At 43.6% G+C, this 18,082-nt stretch overlaps 1 protein-coding gene across 4 annotated transcripts in view; it reads left to right on the top strand.

Annotated features, from left to right (window-relative positions):
* The window catches only part of FYN (FYN proto-oncogene, Src family tyrosine kinase), a 211,045-nt gene that overhangs the window by 143,209 nt on the left and 49,754 nt on the right, over positions 1 to 18,082 (top strand). For all 4 annotated transcript variants that reach the window (XM_032156956.2, XM_032156942.2, XM_058435491.1 and 1 more), the window contains 2 exons: positions 9,925 to 10,182; positions 14,901 to 14,997. In XM_032156956.2, coding sequence (XP_032012847.1) covers positions 9,936 to 10,182; positions 14,901 to 14,997 — 344 coding nt within the window. In that variant the 5' untranslated portion in view covers positions 9,925 to 9,935. The remainder of the gene's footprint in view (positions 1 to 9,924; positions 10,183 to 14,900; positions 14,998 to 18,082) is intronic.

Below are 18,082 nucleotides of genomic sequence, written 5' to 3'. Positions count from 1 at the left end.
AAAAGTACATTCTTGGTATAGACAAATATGAGAAACAAAGACACAGAGAGCAAAGAAAGAACAGTTGCCCGTAGTGTTATCATCTGCACACCACCATAATCTCAGCATGTTTCCTTCCAAAGAGTTTTCTAGGCATTTGTTATATAGTTGCAATCATGTGATCCTTCCTAATATAACATGAACATTTTTCCATATTGCTGATAATTTCAGTAAATATAAGTTTTAATTTCTGCTTAACTTGTCTCTATGTCTTACAATTTACTTTAGCCGTTGCCCTCATGCTAAACAACTAACAAGTTTTCTAATTTTTCAAATGATAAATAATACTTCATAGAACCTCTTCACGTCATTTTTTTAAAAGGCATGTCTTTAGCACACATTTACAGGTTAAAGGATGTGCCCCCCCCCCCCCCCCCCCACCCTTTTTTTTTTTTTGAGACAGTCTCACTCTGTCACCCAGGCTGGAGTGCAGTGGTGCCATCTCAGCTCACTGCAAACCTCTGCCTTCCTGGTTCAAGCAATTCTCATGCCTCAGCCACTCGAGTAAAGGTGTAAAGGTGTAAACGTGTAAAGGTGTAAAGGCAGCCACCTGTAAAGGTGCCTGCCACCACACCCATCTAATTTTTGTATTTTTAGTAGAGTTGGGGTTTCACCATGTTGGCTAGGCTGGTCTTGAACTCCTGGCCTCAAGTGATCCACCCACTTCAGCCTCCCAAAGTGCTGGAATTACAGGTGCTGGAATTCCAGGCCAAAGTGCTGGAATTACAGGCCACCACACCTGGCCGAGTGTGCCCATTTTTAAGAATTTTTTATATTGCCAAATTGGTTTAACAAATGATTTTACGCTGATTTCTGGTCTTCTATCAGCAATGTAAGAGAGTCATATTCATTTCAAGGAAACTTCATCACTATTGAGTATACTTATTTTTTTAATGTGTGAATTTAGAAGTGATACATAGTATCTCACTAATCTAAATTGTATTTCTCTGATTACTACCAAAGGCAATATTCTCCCATATGTTTCACAAATTGTTTTTCCTTTTTTTGTTGCCAATTTATGTTTCTGTTACCTAAACTTAGGGTTTCTCTTATCTGTATAAATTTCTTATATATTAAAATATTAATCCAAGAGAGTTGAAAACATATCTCCACAGAAAAACTTGAGCATGAATGTTTGTTGCAGTATTATTCATAAGAGCCAAAACATAAAAACCCAAATGTCCATCAATTGATGAATAGATAAACAACATCTGGCATATCCATACAGTAGAATATCTTTTAGCCATAAAAAGGAATGAAGTACTAATACATGTTACATGAATGAACCTGGAGAACATTATACCAAGCAAAGGAAGCCAATCACAAAAGGCCACATATGGTGTGACTCTGTTGATATGAAATGTCCAGAATAGGCAAATCCATAGAGACAGAAAGTAGATTCGTGGTTGCCAGGGGCTGGGGAGAGAAGGGAGTGGGTAGCAATTGCTTAATGGGCATGGGTTTCTTTCTGGAGCAATGAAAATATTCTGGAATTACATAATGGAAATGGTCTCCTTTGTAAATGTACTGAAAACCATTGGACTGTGTGCTTCAAGAGGGTGAATTGTATGGTATATGAATTATGTCTCAATTTAAATGAAATTTTAAAAATATTAACTACAAGGGGCTTTTCTATGGTCCAAGAAAGGCTTGCGGGCAGGGGGTGGAGCCTGAAAAAACTTTACAACCTGTGCTCTAATTCTTTCTGAAACCTTTAGCATAGATAGGGTTAAAACATATCCTTGTTTTCATCACCATTTCACTCTTGTCTTAACCCTGAGATCCAGAGCAAAATGAATTTAAGAAGAAAATGTTCCTACTCTTTTCTTGGAGCCTTTCCATGGTTTGGTGTTAAAACCTCATTTGGCCATTTAGGTTTGGGACTGGTTCCAGCATTCAGTTGACTGCAGTCTTAAATCTCACCACTGGGGTCTGATGCTTCCATTTCTCTTTTATTGAGCGCTTTTGAATCTTCGGGCTCGAGAAATGGAGGGCTATGCAGAAAGGAAAGAACAAGTTTGTTGCAGGGATGTGAGCAGCTGCCTCTCAGCCTGGGGGCCATTTGAACAAGAAAAGCCAGAGATGGGGACCCACAAAAATATTCTAGGTGCCAGCAGTATGGCTTATTCTTGAAGTAACATGACATTTTAAGAGTGATTTATGTTAGTTCAGTTCCCTTGCTGTGCGGTATGAGACAAGGTTGATCCTCTTCTCCCTCCGGAGAGCCTTTGCAAAGTCATGCATAAATGATCGAATGGGTCCAACTCCACTTATTTCTGAAGCAAAGCTTGGGTTTGATTTTTAAGTAGGCTCTGTTCTCCCATGATTGCATGTGGCTAGTGTCTGCATTGTGTATATTCCCACTTTTACATCTATCTTCTCACCTCAGATAGTGTAGTATTTTAATACTTGCATTTGGCGAGGGGCTCTCCCTCACAGGCTTCACCAAGAGTAGAAAGCTGTTATTTTGTGCTTGGTGGAGGCATTATATGTGTATCTCAGTTTATGCAGTAAATATGTTCCAGAAAGTTTTGCCTGTAAAGCAAATCATATTTTAAGTGTAATAAGAAAGCTGATTTTTATACCAAGGAAACCAGTGCCAGCTCCTTCATGGTACTTATGAATACCCTTGCCATGACTAGGAAAGATGAGGAAATTAAGGGCTGCTTCAGTGTCATTGGCCCAAATAGTGATTAAGATGCCAAACCACACGAAGGAAGATGGTGACTCACTGCACCTAGTGTGGTCCAGCACCTCTACAGAATCCACTGTCTTGGGGGAATGGAATGTGAACTGGGGATGGAGGTGAGGCCTAGTCCCTGAAATCAGTGCCTCCATTAGTAATGTGTATTAGTCCATTCTCACACTGCTGTGAAGAAATACCCGAGACCGGATAATTTATAAAGCAAAGAGATTTAATTGACTCGCAGTTCTGCATTGCTGGGAAGGCCTCAGGAAACTTACAATTATGGCAGAAGGCAAAGGAGAAGCAGGCACCTTCTTCACAGGGTGTTAGGACGGAGTAAGTGCAAGCAGGGGAAATGCCAGATACTTATAAAACCATCAGATCCCGTGAGAACTCACACACTATCACGAGAACAGCATTGGGGAACTGCCCCCATAATTCGATTACCTCCACCTGGTCCTGCCCTTGACACATGGGGATTATAGGGATTACAATTTGAGGTGAGATTTGGGTGGGGACACAGAGCCAAACCATATCATAATGTGTGAGATACTGAGCTCTGTGGAACCAGTTCTTCCCTATAGGATTTTTCCCTCAACACCTCCAGCCCTCACACCCACACCCTTGCATGGACTGGCCAGGATTCCATGGTCAGGAAACAGCTCTAGTATAGAGACTCTGTGTTTTGGCCGTGGAATCAGGCTGTCTGGTTTCAAATCCCATCTCTATGACTGACACAGCTGTGGACAAATTCCCCAACCCGTCTTTTCCTCCTTTGTAAAGTGTGGGGAAATAGTAATACCTATGTTTTAGAGTTGTTACTAGATTTTAATGGGACAGCATTTTCCAGTGTCCAGCCTGCACCTAGGCTACAGGGAACACTGATTGGATATTGGTCATGACTGCTGAAATTGGAGCCATCATCCCCATGGTGCCCATCCCACCAAAACATGGATTAGTTTTCTGCTGCTGCCTAACAAAGTACTACAAACTTAGTGGCTTAAAACAGCATCCATCTGTTAGCTCACATTTCTGTCAGTCACAAGTCCAGACACAGAGGGGATTCTCTGCTCAGCAAAGCCGAAATCAAATGTTAGCTGATTATGTTGTTTGAAGGCTTGACTAGGGAGGAATCCATTTCCAGGTTCATTCAGGTTCTTGACCGAGCTGTTCTCAGCTGTGACCACCCATGTGTCTGGCCACACAGCCCCTTCATCTTTAAAGGCAGCTGTAGAGAATCTCCCTCTCAATGAAGGCCTCTCACACTTTTAATCTACTTCTCCAGGAACTGGCATACCTTTTCACAGGTTCACCTGATTAGGTCAGGTCCACCCAGGATGATCTCTCAAAGTCAGCTGTGCCAAATAACGTAACCCGATGATGGAGTGACTACCCCATCATTCATAAATCCTAGGGATTTACAGGGCATGTACACTGGGAGTAGGAGTCCTGGGGGACAGCTCAGAATTCTCCCTACCACAATGTCATTTAGCAAGGCACATATTTTCACTCCCTTCCTCCAGTTGGCAGCAAAGAGAGGACTTTCCCATATTGGCAGAGTCCTGCATGCTATTTTTCATAGCTGGGCTGGGGCCATTGGCTGAACCCAGCACCAGTGCTGAAAGTGGTTCAGCCCTCAAGTATTAACATCTCCAGAGGGCCAACCCAGCAGTGACTTTTTCTCTGCTTCAGTACCTTGGGAAATGCTTGTGATCCCAAGAGTGGCCAGCATAGTCCTGCTTTCTGTCCAGCCTCCCCAGTCCTCCCTGGCCCTTCTGTCCCGGCTGTCCCCAGAAGGCAGCACTGCCTGCACTCTCTCATGGGGTGTCAGGATCATCTGATGCAGTGTGCTACAAAGGAGAAAAGCCCCGTTGTAAAGGATTGAAAGGTGCTGGGAAATTAGGAAATTTGGGTGACAGGTTCTGTGGCCCAACCTCGTTGCTACTGATGTGGTACTCAACTGTCTCTGAATGTCCTTCTGCTCCCAGTAATGACATGAGGAAAACTAAAGAAGGCTTTCCTAGGCTTTCAATGGATTAACTGTCTCCACTGAGAATGTAGCAAAAGTCCTCAAGTAGATTCTTATGGGTGTTTCTAATTTTACGAGGATCAAGAGCCCTCTGCCATGAATCTTCTATCCTGAAGTCAAATAATTTCAGATGTGTCTCTGCCACATCTTATCCTTTTCCTAATGCTATTCCTGCGCTATTCCTGCTGACTGAAAAAGTGTGTTTGCTTGATAAGCTTCCAGTTTTTGCTTTTTTCCTAGAAAAGTGTGAAACCATGCAGTTGATCTGCAATTCAGCTTTAAATTTTTTCAACTGCCCCCATCTCAGTTGCTTGCATTTGGTTTCTAGGTTCTTAGCTCAGTTCCCTTCCTTGTTCTTGTACTTCCATTATGATACCAGGAAACATGCCACCTCTAAGTACGGGCCAAATGTGGCTTTACCTGTCACTCTCCAAAGTCTGCTGGGGGCTGTCAGAAGCAGGGATTATGCCTACGGGCTGTGACTTCTTCACACCCACCTAGGTTGGCTTCTGAGACAAAAGAGCGTACACCGCTGAAATTAAAGTTATTTGTTGTCGGTTTCACTTCCTCTTCCTGCCATTCCTCCTCTGCCTGCAAGTGTATGTGTCTCAAGAGAAAGTAATTTGCTTGTGCAGAAGACTGCCAGCAGCCTTTTTCCCATTTTGGTACCTAGCTCCTGCACACACCTGAAATCTTATCTCACGTCCTGCAAGCTTATAACTTGGGCATACTGGCATTGCTTTATTGATTGGCACATGAGGAAATATGAATGTGTCTGTGTTTAATGTGCATCTTGTAGACTGGACTCTGGTCTGTCTACATCAGGAGGAGGGAGTGTATGTTCAACCAGACTCATCTTGGATCGAAGCACCCTGTGCCTATGTTAGTAAAGGATTGAATCTGTCCTTTAGGTCAGCTTCCGTCAATCACTACAGGGCTATGTGAAGAAGCATAGCTCCCACAGCATGGCAGCAGAAAGGGCTGTGATCTGTTGATAATGTCTGCCCTGCTTATGGGAGCAGGGTGCGGCGTTCCTTGAATCCTGTGTCTGGCAATTCTTCCCAGGTTGCTTAACACTATTGGCACATCTGAAAAGAACCACAGGACTAGGGAAATTTTAAGTAGATCAAGTTTTATTTATATAGTAGAAACAGGGCCCCTCCCTTTGCAAAAGGATTGGAGAATAGAGGCTTCACAGCTGTAATCCAGACACCTTGATCACAGGCACGGGATCCAATTGGTGAAGATGCCTTTCATCAGTTTTTCTAGGCATGATAACCTGCAGAGGACTATAGCCATGAGTTCATGGCATGTGATATTTTCCTGATCAGAGTAACTCCAGGGCTCCACATTCACGATGGCATCATTCAGTGTTTCCCGGTGCCCCAGAGATCTACAGCAAGTGAATCAGTACATTCTATGTCACGATGCACCTACAGCATTGGACATAAAAGCCACAGCACATAACTCTGCATAATAAAGGATACTTTTATTTTTTTATGAATGATCAAAAGTTTGCCTTGTAGCAAGGAACCTGGGCACACTGAATACAGCTCATGTAGCATCTTCTGACTCTTCTATCACGAAGATAGTTAGTCTGACTGCCCCACGGGGGAGGAAGAAGACCACAGGTTCCTACATAAGTATTTTCATTGTGATTAACTTTTAATGACTTGAAACTGCATTTACTGATTTATTTTCACTTCTTCCTATGTGTCATTGAAGAGAAGAGAGTAAGCAAGATCTGTATAGAAACACTACTTAACTCAAAATGTCAAACGCATGAAGTGGTGACAGTGGTGTCTCTTCTATAAAAGAGGATTGTTTTCTCCAAAATGATTTTGATTATTTTTTAATTTATTTAACTAATATTTATTGAGTGACTACTCTGTACCAGGCACTGTTCTGGCCACTCAAGATGCAGCAGTTAAAAAAAAAACAAAAATTCCTGCCTTCAAGGAGCTGATGATTTTTCTTCTCTGTTCATAAAATTATAGATAAGCTGCTAGTTGCTTATGATAGTATATTTCTTTTTTAAAGTGGATTTTGAAAGATTATTTTTTCTTAGTTTGGTTAAATGTAGGATCCTGTTTTCTTCAGGGTTCTGATATGGGGCTTATTTTGTTTTGCTGGAGTTGGAAGAGTAGTTTGCAATGAGCGTTCTCATTACTTCCAGGTTCTGTTTCTCTATCACAGCGCAGAAGCTTCTAGAGAAAAATCAGAGCATGTCACTCTTTAAGACTGCCTGCTTCTACCTAACATGCCTGTTCGCCTGAAGAAAGCATGCTGGATTGCATGTTAATCACATCCGTGTAAGGGAAACAGCTGTTAAACTGCTTCAAAGATGTAGATGTAAATTCTTTCCTTTGTGTAAATCAGGATTTCTTGACCTTGACATTATTAACATTTGGGGCCAGGTAACTCTTGTTGGTAGGAGGCTGTCCTGCGCATTGCAGGAAGTTTTAGCAGCATTCTTGGCCTCTTCCCAGTAGGTGTCAGGAGTATCCTTCCCCTCTGAGTGTGACAACCCAAAATGTCTCCAGACATTGCCCAATATGTCTCTTGTAGGGGAGTGGTAAAGTTACCCCCAGCTGAGAACCACTGGTGTAAGTGATGTGAGTCTGTGATTCGGGTCTCACATTCTCTAATTACAGTAGATCAGTGAAATTCCTGGGGGGAAAAAAAAAAAAAGTCTGTGACAAGAAGTGTTTTCTGCCTGGTATTTGCAGAAATATGGAGCAACTTTCCACCGTGAAAGAGTTAATATTATATGAGCAAGTTATCAGTCTGATGAAGCAACATCAACAACAAATGATGAAATTCCTTTAGTACATCATGCCTTGGAAATAATGCTTGCATTTCCTATTGGAAACTTGTTAAAATCATATCCATTTACCATAAATTACAAAGCATGTTGGACACGGTATACTGTAAGTTAATCTCAAATGATTTGGGAGTAAATGTGTTCCAGATTTGGTGAGCTCAGCTCAAGCAGTAGGCGTCTCTTTTCCAAACATTTTCATTCTCAAGAACTGACATTCAATTCAATAAGTATTTATTGAAATGTGTAATATGAGAGAGCTATAGAACCGTCTGATACTGCTCCCATCACCCAGTCCATCAGAAAAGCAGTGCTCAGAAGAGTGCCCAGGGAGCACTCTTCTGATGTGGCATCTCCTGCATTAGTTTGCAAGATAGTACAGAAAAGCATGCCTTCTCCTTCGCTGCCTCAAGCCCTTCCCATCCTGTGCCAGCTGTGCCCTCCCCAGTGAATAAATGTTATTACACATGATGTCATGTGTTTCTTATTTGATTCTTTGGTCCCAAATGGGCTGGTTTGCGGTTTTGGCAGGGACCTCCACTGGCCTGTTCTACCTGACCCCTGTTGGCTTGATGGGGTATTGCAAGTCCAAAGGGGGGCCATTTAACCAGCTTGTATTTCTGAATCTTCTTCACTTCTCACACACATATCAGTAGATTTTAAAATGCAAGGTACACTGCTGATAAAAGTCACAGGAGGGGCCTGTCACGGTGGTTCATGCCTATAATCCCAGCACTTTGGGAGGCCGAGGCGGGCGGATCACCTGAGGTCAGTAGTTTGAGACCAGCCTGGCCAACATGGTGAAACCCCATCTCTACTAAAAATACAAAAAATTAGCTGGATGTGGTGGCAGGCACCTGTAATCCCAGCTACTTGTGAGACTGAGGCAGAGGTTGTAGTGAGCCAAGATCGCACCACTGCACTCCAGCCTGGGCAACAGAGTGAGACTCCATCTCAAAGTCACAGGAGGGATCGGCTTTGATACAGAGATAAAGAAAGGGTAAAAGAGAAACATAATAGACTACAGAATCTTCACTCATCTGGTTGCTATTTATTGTTCCAGGCACTGGCAATGTAGCTGTGATGAAAACAGACAGGGTCCCGCTTTCCTGGAACTTGCAGTCCATTGGGCAAGGAGACAAGTAGGCCCTGTTTTAATATGGTGCCAAGGGTGCCAGAAGGAGGGAGATGGGGATGCCATGGGAGCACTTGGGAAAGCACAACCCAGCCTGGAAGGGCAGGGCAGTCAGAGAACGCCTTGCAGAGGAAGCGGTGCCTTATTAACTAGGACATGGATACATCACATATCAGAGAGGAAGAGGAAAAAGTGTTCAAGGCTATGTTCCAAGGCCCGAAGCGGGTGGGGGAATGGAGTCTTTGAGGATCTGAAAAGTTGGGCGTGTTTGAATAGGAGAGCTGAGACAGGAAGAGTGGGACGTAAACAAGGAGGAGGAAATGAGGATGCTTCTCAGGATGCTGACTGGAGCAACTGGGTCACTGGCGGTCCCATTTACTAAGATGAGGAGCCTGGGAGAAGTGGGTTTGAGGAGGGTGGGGTGGCAACAACTCAAGTTTTTAATCCACCACTAACTCTTTAACATGGGAATGATTTTTTTTTTTAATGTTTTTGAAAGATGTCAAAAGCTAATGGAAATTTGAAAAGTTAATTAGCAGCTTTAAGTGATTTCGTTACTGTAGACTATCATGACATCCTGCAAATATACTCTGACCTCTTAGGTTCTGCCGATTTTAGTTTTCATCCAGTAAATAGTTCCTAGTTTTGATACTTAGCATCATCTTAGTGCCTAAAATTGACCAGTTTTGTGCCTGAAGATGAAGTACCCATGAGTGAAGCAGTCTAGTGACTTGATTGAAGGTTGTATTCTGGCTTATCCAACACTCCTGTGCCCTCTTCCTTAAATTTCCTGTGCCCTGATGGGAGTTTTTATTCTAATGTTGCATAGACACGTTCTACAGAGCATATATATTTTTTTTAGATGGCTAAAGAAAGGCAGAATTGGTAAGTATGGTGGGATTGTCTGTAGGCAGGTGTATGCTGTTACAGAATTTTATGAGGTACAGGCCTCATTTGAGGAAAGTTGCTGCATGGTGAACATTGTGCTCTGTGATGATGCTGTCATCCAGAACATATGGGGAACAAATGTGATTGTGGGGTCAAGGAACTGAACTTCCTTCTAACCATCCCCCCAGCCACTGCCTTTCCTCATGCCCCTCATAGGCCTGAAATAGCCAACAGTGAGCCTTGTCAATTACTCCTCGTTAACTGTAGAGCAACCCAGCAACTACCGAGCATCCCAGCTTACGTGCCCCCATTTTTGTCTTTGGCAGGAATTTAGATAATGGGCTGTGTGCAATGTAAGGATAAAGAAGCAACAAAACTGACGGAGGAGAGGGACGGCAGCCTGAACCAGAGCTCCGGGTACCGCTATGGCACAGACCCCACCCCTCAGCACTACCCCAGCTTCGGCGTGACCTCCATCCCCAACTACAACAACTTCCACGCAGCTGGGGGCCAAGGACTCACCGTCTTTGGAGGTGTGAACTCTTCATCTCACACAGGGACCTTGCGTACGAGAGGAGGAACAGGTAAGCCCCCAAAGTCACAGAGTGCGGAGAGGGGACAGCCACCCTTAAATCTTTTGGCAGTTGAACATCTGGGTTCCCATCACTTCCCTTTGACTAGGGGTTTCACGTGTAAGTTTCTAATCTGTCTCCTCTACTAGATGAGGGGCTGTAAGAAAAGCCAGAGTTTGATGTACAAACAAAATGTTTGGCTACAGGGTTGCAAGGTGCCCCAAGTTGCTGCTTTCTGAGGATTCTGTGTGGGTTAGTGAGCTACAACATTCTACTGAGGCACTGTAGGTCAATGACTCTCAGCCTCGCCTGGCTGGTTGGCACAGAAGAACTAGGGCAGGCTTTTCAAAACACGGATGCCTGAGCCATGTCCCAGTCTTCTCAATTAGAGGCTCCAGGACTGGATCTGGGTGTGTTTATTTTGAGTTCTCCAGATATTAATGTACTCCTTCTTCCCACTCACTTCTTCCTAATCCTCAGCCTGCATTTCTTTTTTTTTTTTTTTTTTTTGAAGTTTCCTTGTCTTTCATACCACAAGGCTATATTTTGCTGCCATGTGTATTTGCTGACTTAGCTAATACTTTGTAAAATATCTGGCATACATTCTCAGACATATGTTTTCCGAAATATTTGTAAGTTATCTCATGCATCCTTAGTTGTCCAAATTTTCTCTGAGTATGTGAACCATGGTAACTAGATATTTCACCTTATTTGTTCCAAAAATTATTTTGCTTATTGCAAAAGTTTGAAAGAATGCAGCATCTCTCAGTTCATCTGGCAGCAGATGTGTTATATAAAAGTTTGAAAGAATCCAGTATCTCTCAGCCCATCTGGCAGCAGGTACCTTTTCACCTAGGGAGGAGGTACTACTAAGGCATTAGCAAGTTTTTTTTCCCTCTGCACCCAACACACATCACACATCAGTGTAGCTGTATCAAGGAGCCTGACCCTGAGCCTTTGGACATTATCTACTTCTCTTCTGCTAGCATAGCACGCTCCGCCCAGTAGAAGAAGTATTTATGTTCACCCTCATGCTGTGGTGACTCTAGCTTTCCTTTTAACCCAGGCCTTGCATGGGTTGAATACATGCTAAGTACCTTTACCCATCCCTCCCACCTTCCCAAAGGTGCCTGAAAAGGAGAGACGCAGACAGGCAGTCTAAGGCCATCTGTCTTCTGATGGTGCAGGAGAAAAAAATAGGCAAAAACGCACCCAACACAACCCCCATCTTTGTGCCTACCGTGAGAAGCATGAGGGCTTTGCCAGCCCAGACTATTAATTCTACTGACACAGCCATTATCCTTGTTCATTCATTCACGAGTGCTGGATATGGACCCCTGTGTCTGCAGGTATCATTCATTAAAGTCACTAGAGAGGGCCACTTGTGTTGAGCATGTGGGTCTCCACTGTAGTCAGGAGCAGTGTTCGTCTAAGAGGCTACCTGATCCCTTATAAAATTTGAAAGTTAAAACACAGTACCCCCAAATGTTGGCAGATTTTTCTGCCTTGAGTTATTTGGTTTTAATACATATGCATGTCCATTCTCCCAATACTGCCTTCAGTCCTGTAAGGCCAAGAACAATGTCTGTGTTTCTCTGTAACCTCCTTTGAGTCTCCCCTCAGTTCCCGGAACATGGAACATAAAAGCCCTCAGTGAGAACTTGTCAGCTGATGCAAGGAGAGAGTGGGGTGCTGGTCTTCATGTGCCTTGCCTTCCACACAGTGGAGCTGGCTTGGCTTCATTTTTAAATTGTTTTTAAAGAAGGGAATCTGGTCATGGAGTGTTAAATAAGAATAGGCATGACTTCACAGGCACCCACATTTTTGTTTTAAGCCAATCTCTTTTCTTACCTTTCAAAGAAATCTAAGGAAAGAAGGAAAGTTGCCAAATGAGCCTTGCTTTGCATGGTCAGACCTCTGAATGCTAACTCGCCTGAGGAAAGTCCCACTTGGGATGGGGCAGAAAGACAAGCCCCACTCCTCTCTGTGGTCCTCGAATAGTGCCATGACACATTTCTTCCCTTGGAACTACCTACACAGCAAACTGGCAGCTTGGTAAAAAAGTGGACTCTGGCCGGGTGCAGTAGCTCACGCCTGTAATCCCAGCACTTTGGAAGGCTGAGGTGGGTGGATCACTTGAGGGCAGGAGTTTGAGACCATCCTGGCCAACATGGCGAAACCCCGTCTCTACTAAAAATACAAAGAATTAGCCAGACATGGTGGCGGGCGCCTGTAATCCCAGCTACCTGGGAGGCTGACGCAAGAGAAGTGCTTGAACCCGGGAGGCGGAGGTTGCAGTGAGCTGAGATTATGCCACTGCACTCCAGCCTGGGTGACGAGTGAAACTCCATCTCAAAAAAACAAACAAACAAACAAAAAAAATTAACTCTCTTGATCATATAGACATCTCTATATCTCTTTTTTTCAATCGGTACAAAAGATCTTTCTTCATAAATTTTTTTTAATAATTTAATGGCTATCTACTATATGATGTTTAACTATATTTTTTTTTAACGTACAGAGGTTATGTTTCCGAAATCTTACCCAGACGAGTATGGCACTTAGTTAGACATTTCTGGCAGCAGATTTCCCCTCCCCTCTAACCAAACTATCAAAAGTTCTGTCTTAACTAATGCAAAAATATCAAGTAGTGGGAGACCCAGGTTTATAACTGTACTAGGTACACAGAGGGTGCTGCATTCAGCCTGGACTTTTACAAAGCAGTAATATTCCAGGGAGCATAGAACCAGTGATACCACAACTTTTAAAAAATACAACAAAAACAAATTTATCTTATGACTATGTAATTTTCACCAGAATCTACACTTCTCAGAGCAGCAAGGACTTTGGAAACTATGAAATGTCACTGACATTTATCATCAAATACAAGCATAAAATGTAAGAACTAAAAAATACTCAAAAGAAATAACTGCTTAGTCCTAGCTTCTGAGCTAGGAAGATTTGGTCTGTGGAAACAAGGAGGGCCAGCAACCTGTCCCAGCACAAAAGAAAATAGACTCTGAGATAGATAACTGATCATACACAGCTGACCAGACTAGTACACAGTTTTGGAAGGCAACTTAATTTACCATTGCTTTTAAGACATATGCAATTGCCTTATAAAAGAGCTTTAATAACAGTGAATTATCTTATATGTACTAAAGTAGAAATAACTGTGTATTTATGAATCAGGAATTTCATAGTTTCAAAATTGGTTTTCTTTACACTTGAACACTTGTAGTGATGACATAAAGTGTGGCACCACTTGGATCCAAATCTTCCTTCATGCTTTTTTGTTTGTGTCTGTCCATACATCAATTAAAATTATAAAACCTAAATTTACAGTTTCAGTGGGTCAGGAATCTGCGAATGCTTAGTTGGGTCCTTCAGAATCTCTCACAGGCTGTAATCAAGGTGTGTTGGCTGGGCTGTAGTCATCTCACAGTTTAGCTGAGAATGATCTGCTTCCAAACTCATGTAGTGCTGGCAGGATTTGGTGCCTCGCTGGCTGTTGGCCAGAGGCCACCCTCAGTTCTTGGTCACATGGGCCTCACCAGCATGGCGCCTTGCTTCGTCAAAGTACACAAGCTGAAGTGGCAATAGAGAGAGTCTGTTAGAAAGACGGAAGTCACCATCTTTTGAAGCCTAGTCACTTAAGGGACTGCACATTCTGTTGAGTAGAAGCAAGTCATTAGATCCAGCCCACACTCAAGGGGAGGGGCTTGCACAAGACATGAATACTAGGAGGCAGGAGTCACTGAGGACTATGTTAGAATTATGCCTATTGGGTTGGGCACGGTAGGTCACACCTATAATCCCAGCACTTTAGGAGGCCAAGCCAGGAGGATCACTTGCACCCAGGAATTCAAGACCAGCCTGGGCAACATAGTGAGACCCCCGTCTCTATTAAAAAAAAAGAAGAAGAATTATGCCTAATTATATGGAGGAAATCCTAGGCCAGACGACCCTGGATATTCTCTGCTGCTGCTAGCAAACTTTTGCAAAGCAGGAAGGGCCTCTCTAGAGAGTCAGCCAGATGAGAGGACATAGGGTGGGTGTGAGGAAGAGTGAGTGCTACAAGACAGTGTGAGGAGAGGTGAGTTCGTGGTAGAAGGAGGACAAGGGAGAGGGTTCCACTTTCAGCAGTGGGGCTGAGCAGCACAGAACTGCAAAATCAACTGCAGATGCCAAGGGCAGTACATCCTCTAATTGGGATGAATATTACAGAAATGGTCTTCTCTAAGTTTCCCTAAGCTGCAGGAGGCATTTCCTATTACGTTCTGTGTTACTGTTTTACCAGGAGAAAGGATGGTGCATTTTACCCAGAACCTAACATAGGCTCCAAGTGGAGGAGAAGATATGACCAGCAAAGGATGTCAATAACTGCTGCAGAGCCCTGCAAACCTGAACCCTGATGCTGACACTGCCCTTTTGTTTGGGATGCGATTTTAATATCTCCCTGCTCCTCAGCCCTCATTAAAAGCTGTTACAGAAAGAAGCCCTTCAGCTCTAGGTTTCTATCAGATCCAGTAAGGCTTCTCCTACAAAGACCAAGGCGTAAACACAGCCCTGTGACTGTGGTTTTTACACATTAATTACAACACTTCATCACGTTATTAGTGCTGGCTAGATGTAGATTGTGAGAATGAGATTTTGGTGAAGATTTAATTTCTTGGAATTAATTTCCCCTTGTTTAATAATCTCCCTTCTTGTGAATTTCGTTTCGGCAGGAGTGACACTGTTTGTGGCCCTTTATGACTATGAAGCACGGACAGAAGATGACCTGAGTTTTCACAAAGGAGAAAAATTTCAAATATTGAACAGCTCGTAAGTTTGGAGAGGGAGGAGAAGCATGTATACCTTTCAGGTTGGGAAGGGGTCTTGCATTTCTGGTCTGCACCTCTTCAGATGTCTGAAATGCTAAAAGAACTTTTGCTAAATTCACTAGTTTACAACAATACACTTTGAGAAAAAGAAGAGTCAGTGACACATTGCAGTATTTTATGGCACTGTGTGTCCAAGGAGATTTTCGGAGAGTACCAAAAATACTAGCACAGTCCGTGTTTATTGGTTTTGGTTTAGGTTTAAAGATTGTAAAATCACCAGCATCGCTCTCCACAGTCCTGAGTGTTTCTACAAACCGACAGTTTCAAGTGATTGGCACGAGCCTTGGCTACCCACGTTTCATGCTCTCTGCCTTGAGATTTTCTTCACATTTCAGATGTTACACTAACTAAAGCCCTCACTTGAGGCTTGCAACAAGTTCTTTGTTTTATAAACTGCTAAACATTTCATTGGTGAAGCCTATGGAGGCGTTTCCCTGTAATGAAAATTTGGGAGTGACTGGAATCTTTTGGAGCTAGAAGGAGAAGTGATTTCACCCACTCATGAATGACTATGCTGCATGGTTGTTTAACGTTGGCCAGGAGGAACAACAGTTAAACAGGCAGTGGGGAGATTTCAAGAGTGAGGATCACTCACTTTTCAAATCCTACATTCAGTACCTCCGTAAGAAGAGTAAACACAGGTCAGATTTTCTTGTGGTTTATAAATACTGCCTCTATTAGACTGAGGCAGTGTGCATGGATGAGGCCCTTCAGAAAAAATCTAGGCTCTGAAGAAAGTGTGTGGGGTGTGGGGTTCCACATCAGCATGCCAGGCATCTCCAGCATCCCTGTGAGTGCTCCCAGTGGTTGGGAAAGAATGCTACCCAGGGGCTGAGGGGCACACCAGAAGTTCTTCTATGCCACCAAGTCTGGTTGCTTCTCCTCTGCTCTCTGAGCAAACCAGATTCCATGTTGGCAGAAGGACTTGGAGCCGGGCTCCTCAGCTTTCCCAGAAGGATATGCCAGAGGGAGTAAGAGGCAGCCCTGGTCACACTGCACATCCCAGGAAAGAGGAGTGCTGATTGCCACAGGGACCTCCTTCAGGCCTGAAAACTGCCTCCTTGGAAAGCCCACCCTTCCCTGGAATGCCCCCGGCTCACAAAACCATGCAGTGAGAATATGCCGCCTTTCAACAGCAAGAACTGAATACCGCCATAAAGGGCCAATGACTCTCTTCGAGACATCAGAAGGCACAGTCTACACAGCCACAGGGTTTTCAAACATATATTAGGATTGTCATCATTAACAAAGGTGTGGGGTGGTGTTTTTTTAACTTTTTGTTGGAACACATGCAGAAAAGTGCACGTATCAAAAGTGTACACAGTGATGTTGCACAACAGTGTGAACGTACTTACTGCCACTCAACTGTACACTTAAAAATGATTAAAATGATAAATTTTATGTTGCCTATATTTTACCACAATTTTCAAAAAGTATACAGTTTGCTGAATTTTCACAAGCTGAACATGCCTGTGCAGCCACCAGCCAGGTCAAGAAGAGTGTTACCGGCCCCCAGGAGTCCTCCTCCTGTAGCCACAGGAAGTTTTTAAAAAATAATAAACAGCTACCATTCATTGAAGGCTCCTGATGTACCAGCCATGAGCTAAGTTACAAACATTCTCATGCATTCTTCCACAACTGTCTGAGGTATGCATCGACGTCATCGTTTGACATCTGAGGAGCCAGAGGCCCAGATTAGGAAACTGCCCCAGAGCACAGAACTGGCAGGTGGCAGAGCCCAGGGCGAGATGCAGGGAGGCATCCTGAGAACAGTGTCAGGTTTGATCTAGGAAAGGCCCAGATGGGACCCTTCAAGTGACAGGAAGGTTTGGAGAGTTGGCTGGAGCTAGGGAGGAGGGGATTGGGCTTTGATCTCTCTGGGTATACCTCCTTGCTGTTATTTTGCTGCTTGTTGGAGTCCATTAACTTTGAATTCTGAAATCCCCTGCCCCTTAGCCTCCCCTACATGCCAAGGTTGATTAGAAATTTCAAGGCCATTTGTAAACTTTCAATTGCAAGAACCAAGGAATAGTAGGAGCGCAGACCCAGCTCTCGGGAGGCTTTGTCCACACTGCACGTGCATCTGTGCATTAGGCTGGAGGGCGTTGGAAAGAGTCCCTGCCAATGTCAATCCCATGGCTTCTTCCTTTGTTAATCTGGAAAGGATCTGCAGTGTCACCAAATTGAAATTTTAGAGAAACACTCAAGGAGAATCCAATCCGTCTCAACCTCTATTTTGTGACTTCCATGCACGGCCTTTGATGTTTACAGAGTCCTTTGAGCCTCCAACCCTGTTCTTATAGAGGAAAATATTACAAAGATTCTCTTCCTCTTAATGTTCTTCCTTTCTGCCAATGGAATTCCATATCAGTGGAATTTTAAAATTCCCTTTCTCAAGGTTATAGAAAAGAAAAATAAGGTTTGTGTAACAAGACAATATCCTGAAGTCAAGGGTAATAACAGGGAAGAGAAAATCATGAAGGAAAAACAAAGCAATATACGGAAGCAGATGGCACGCGGCTCCTCCCCTCCCCCATCCTCTCCTGCCTCTGGCTCTGGTCCTCAGAGGAGAGGGAGGAATGGGGCTCTGTTCTGCCAGGGCAGCTGCCACACCTCCTAGTGTGTGTCCTCCCACTCCCTTCCCTGGTGGGAGCCCTGGTGGCGCTGGAGGCCACAGGGCTGGCTTTGTTAAAGTACAGCATACACCATGGGATGTGCATGTATATATGTACCCAGAGGCGGTGTTCCTGCTACCCAGCAAGGGGCAAAGTTGCTTCATTGACCTGTTGTAAGTGCTCTGTGTCGTGTATTAGGACATTGTTAAATTTGAACCCCTTTTGCAAAGTATTTAAGTTCACCCATTTTATTCCCTGTTTTCACATTTCAAGACTAGTCGTTTACCATCTAGGAACAGTGACTCTTTAAAATGTAATACATGTTTTACACAGAGTGGAGTATTGGTTACAGCTGAGGGCAGGTTTGTTGTGTTTTTTTTTTTTTTTCTATTGTGATAAAAAGAAATCCTG

Source organism: Hylobates moloch, unplaced genomic scaffold (assembly GCF_009828535.3).
Source record: "Hylobates moloch isolate HMO894 unplaced genomic scaffold, HMol_V3 SCAFFOLD_2, whole genome shotgun sequence".
NCBI classification, from domain to species: Eukaryota; Metazoa; Chordata; class Mammalia; order Primates; family Hylobatidae; genus Hylobates; species Hylobates moloch.
This window is presented reverse-complemented; position numbering and strand designations above follow the sequence as displayed.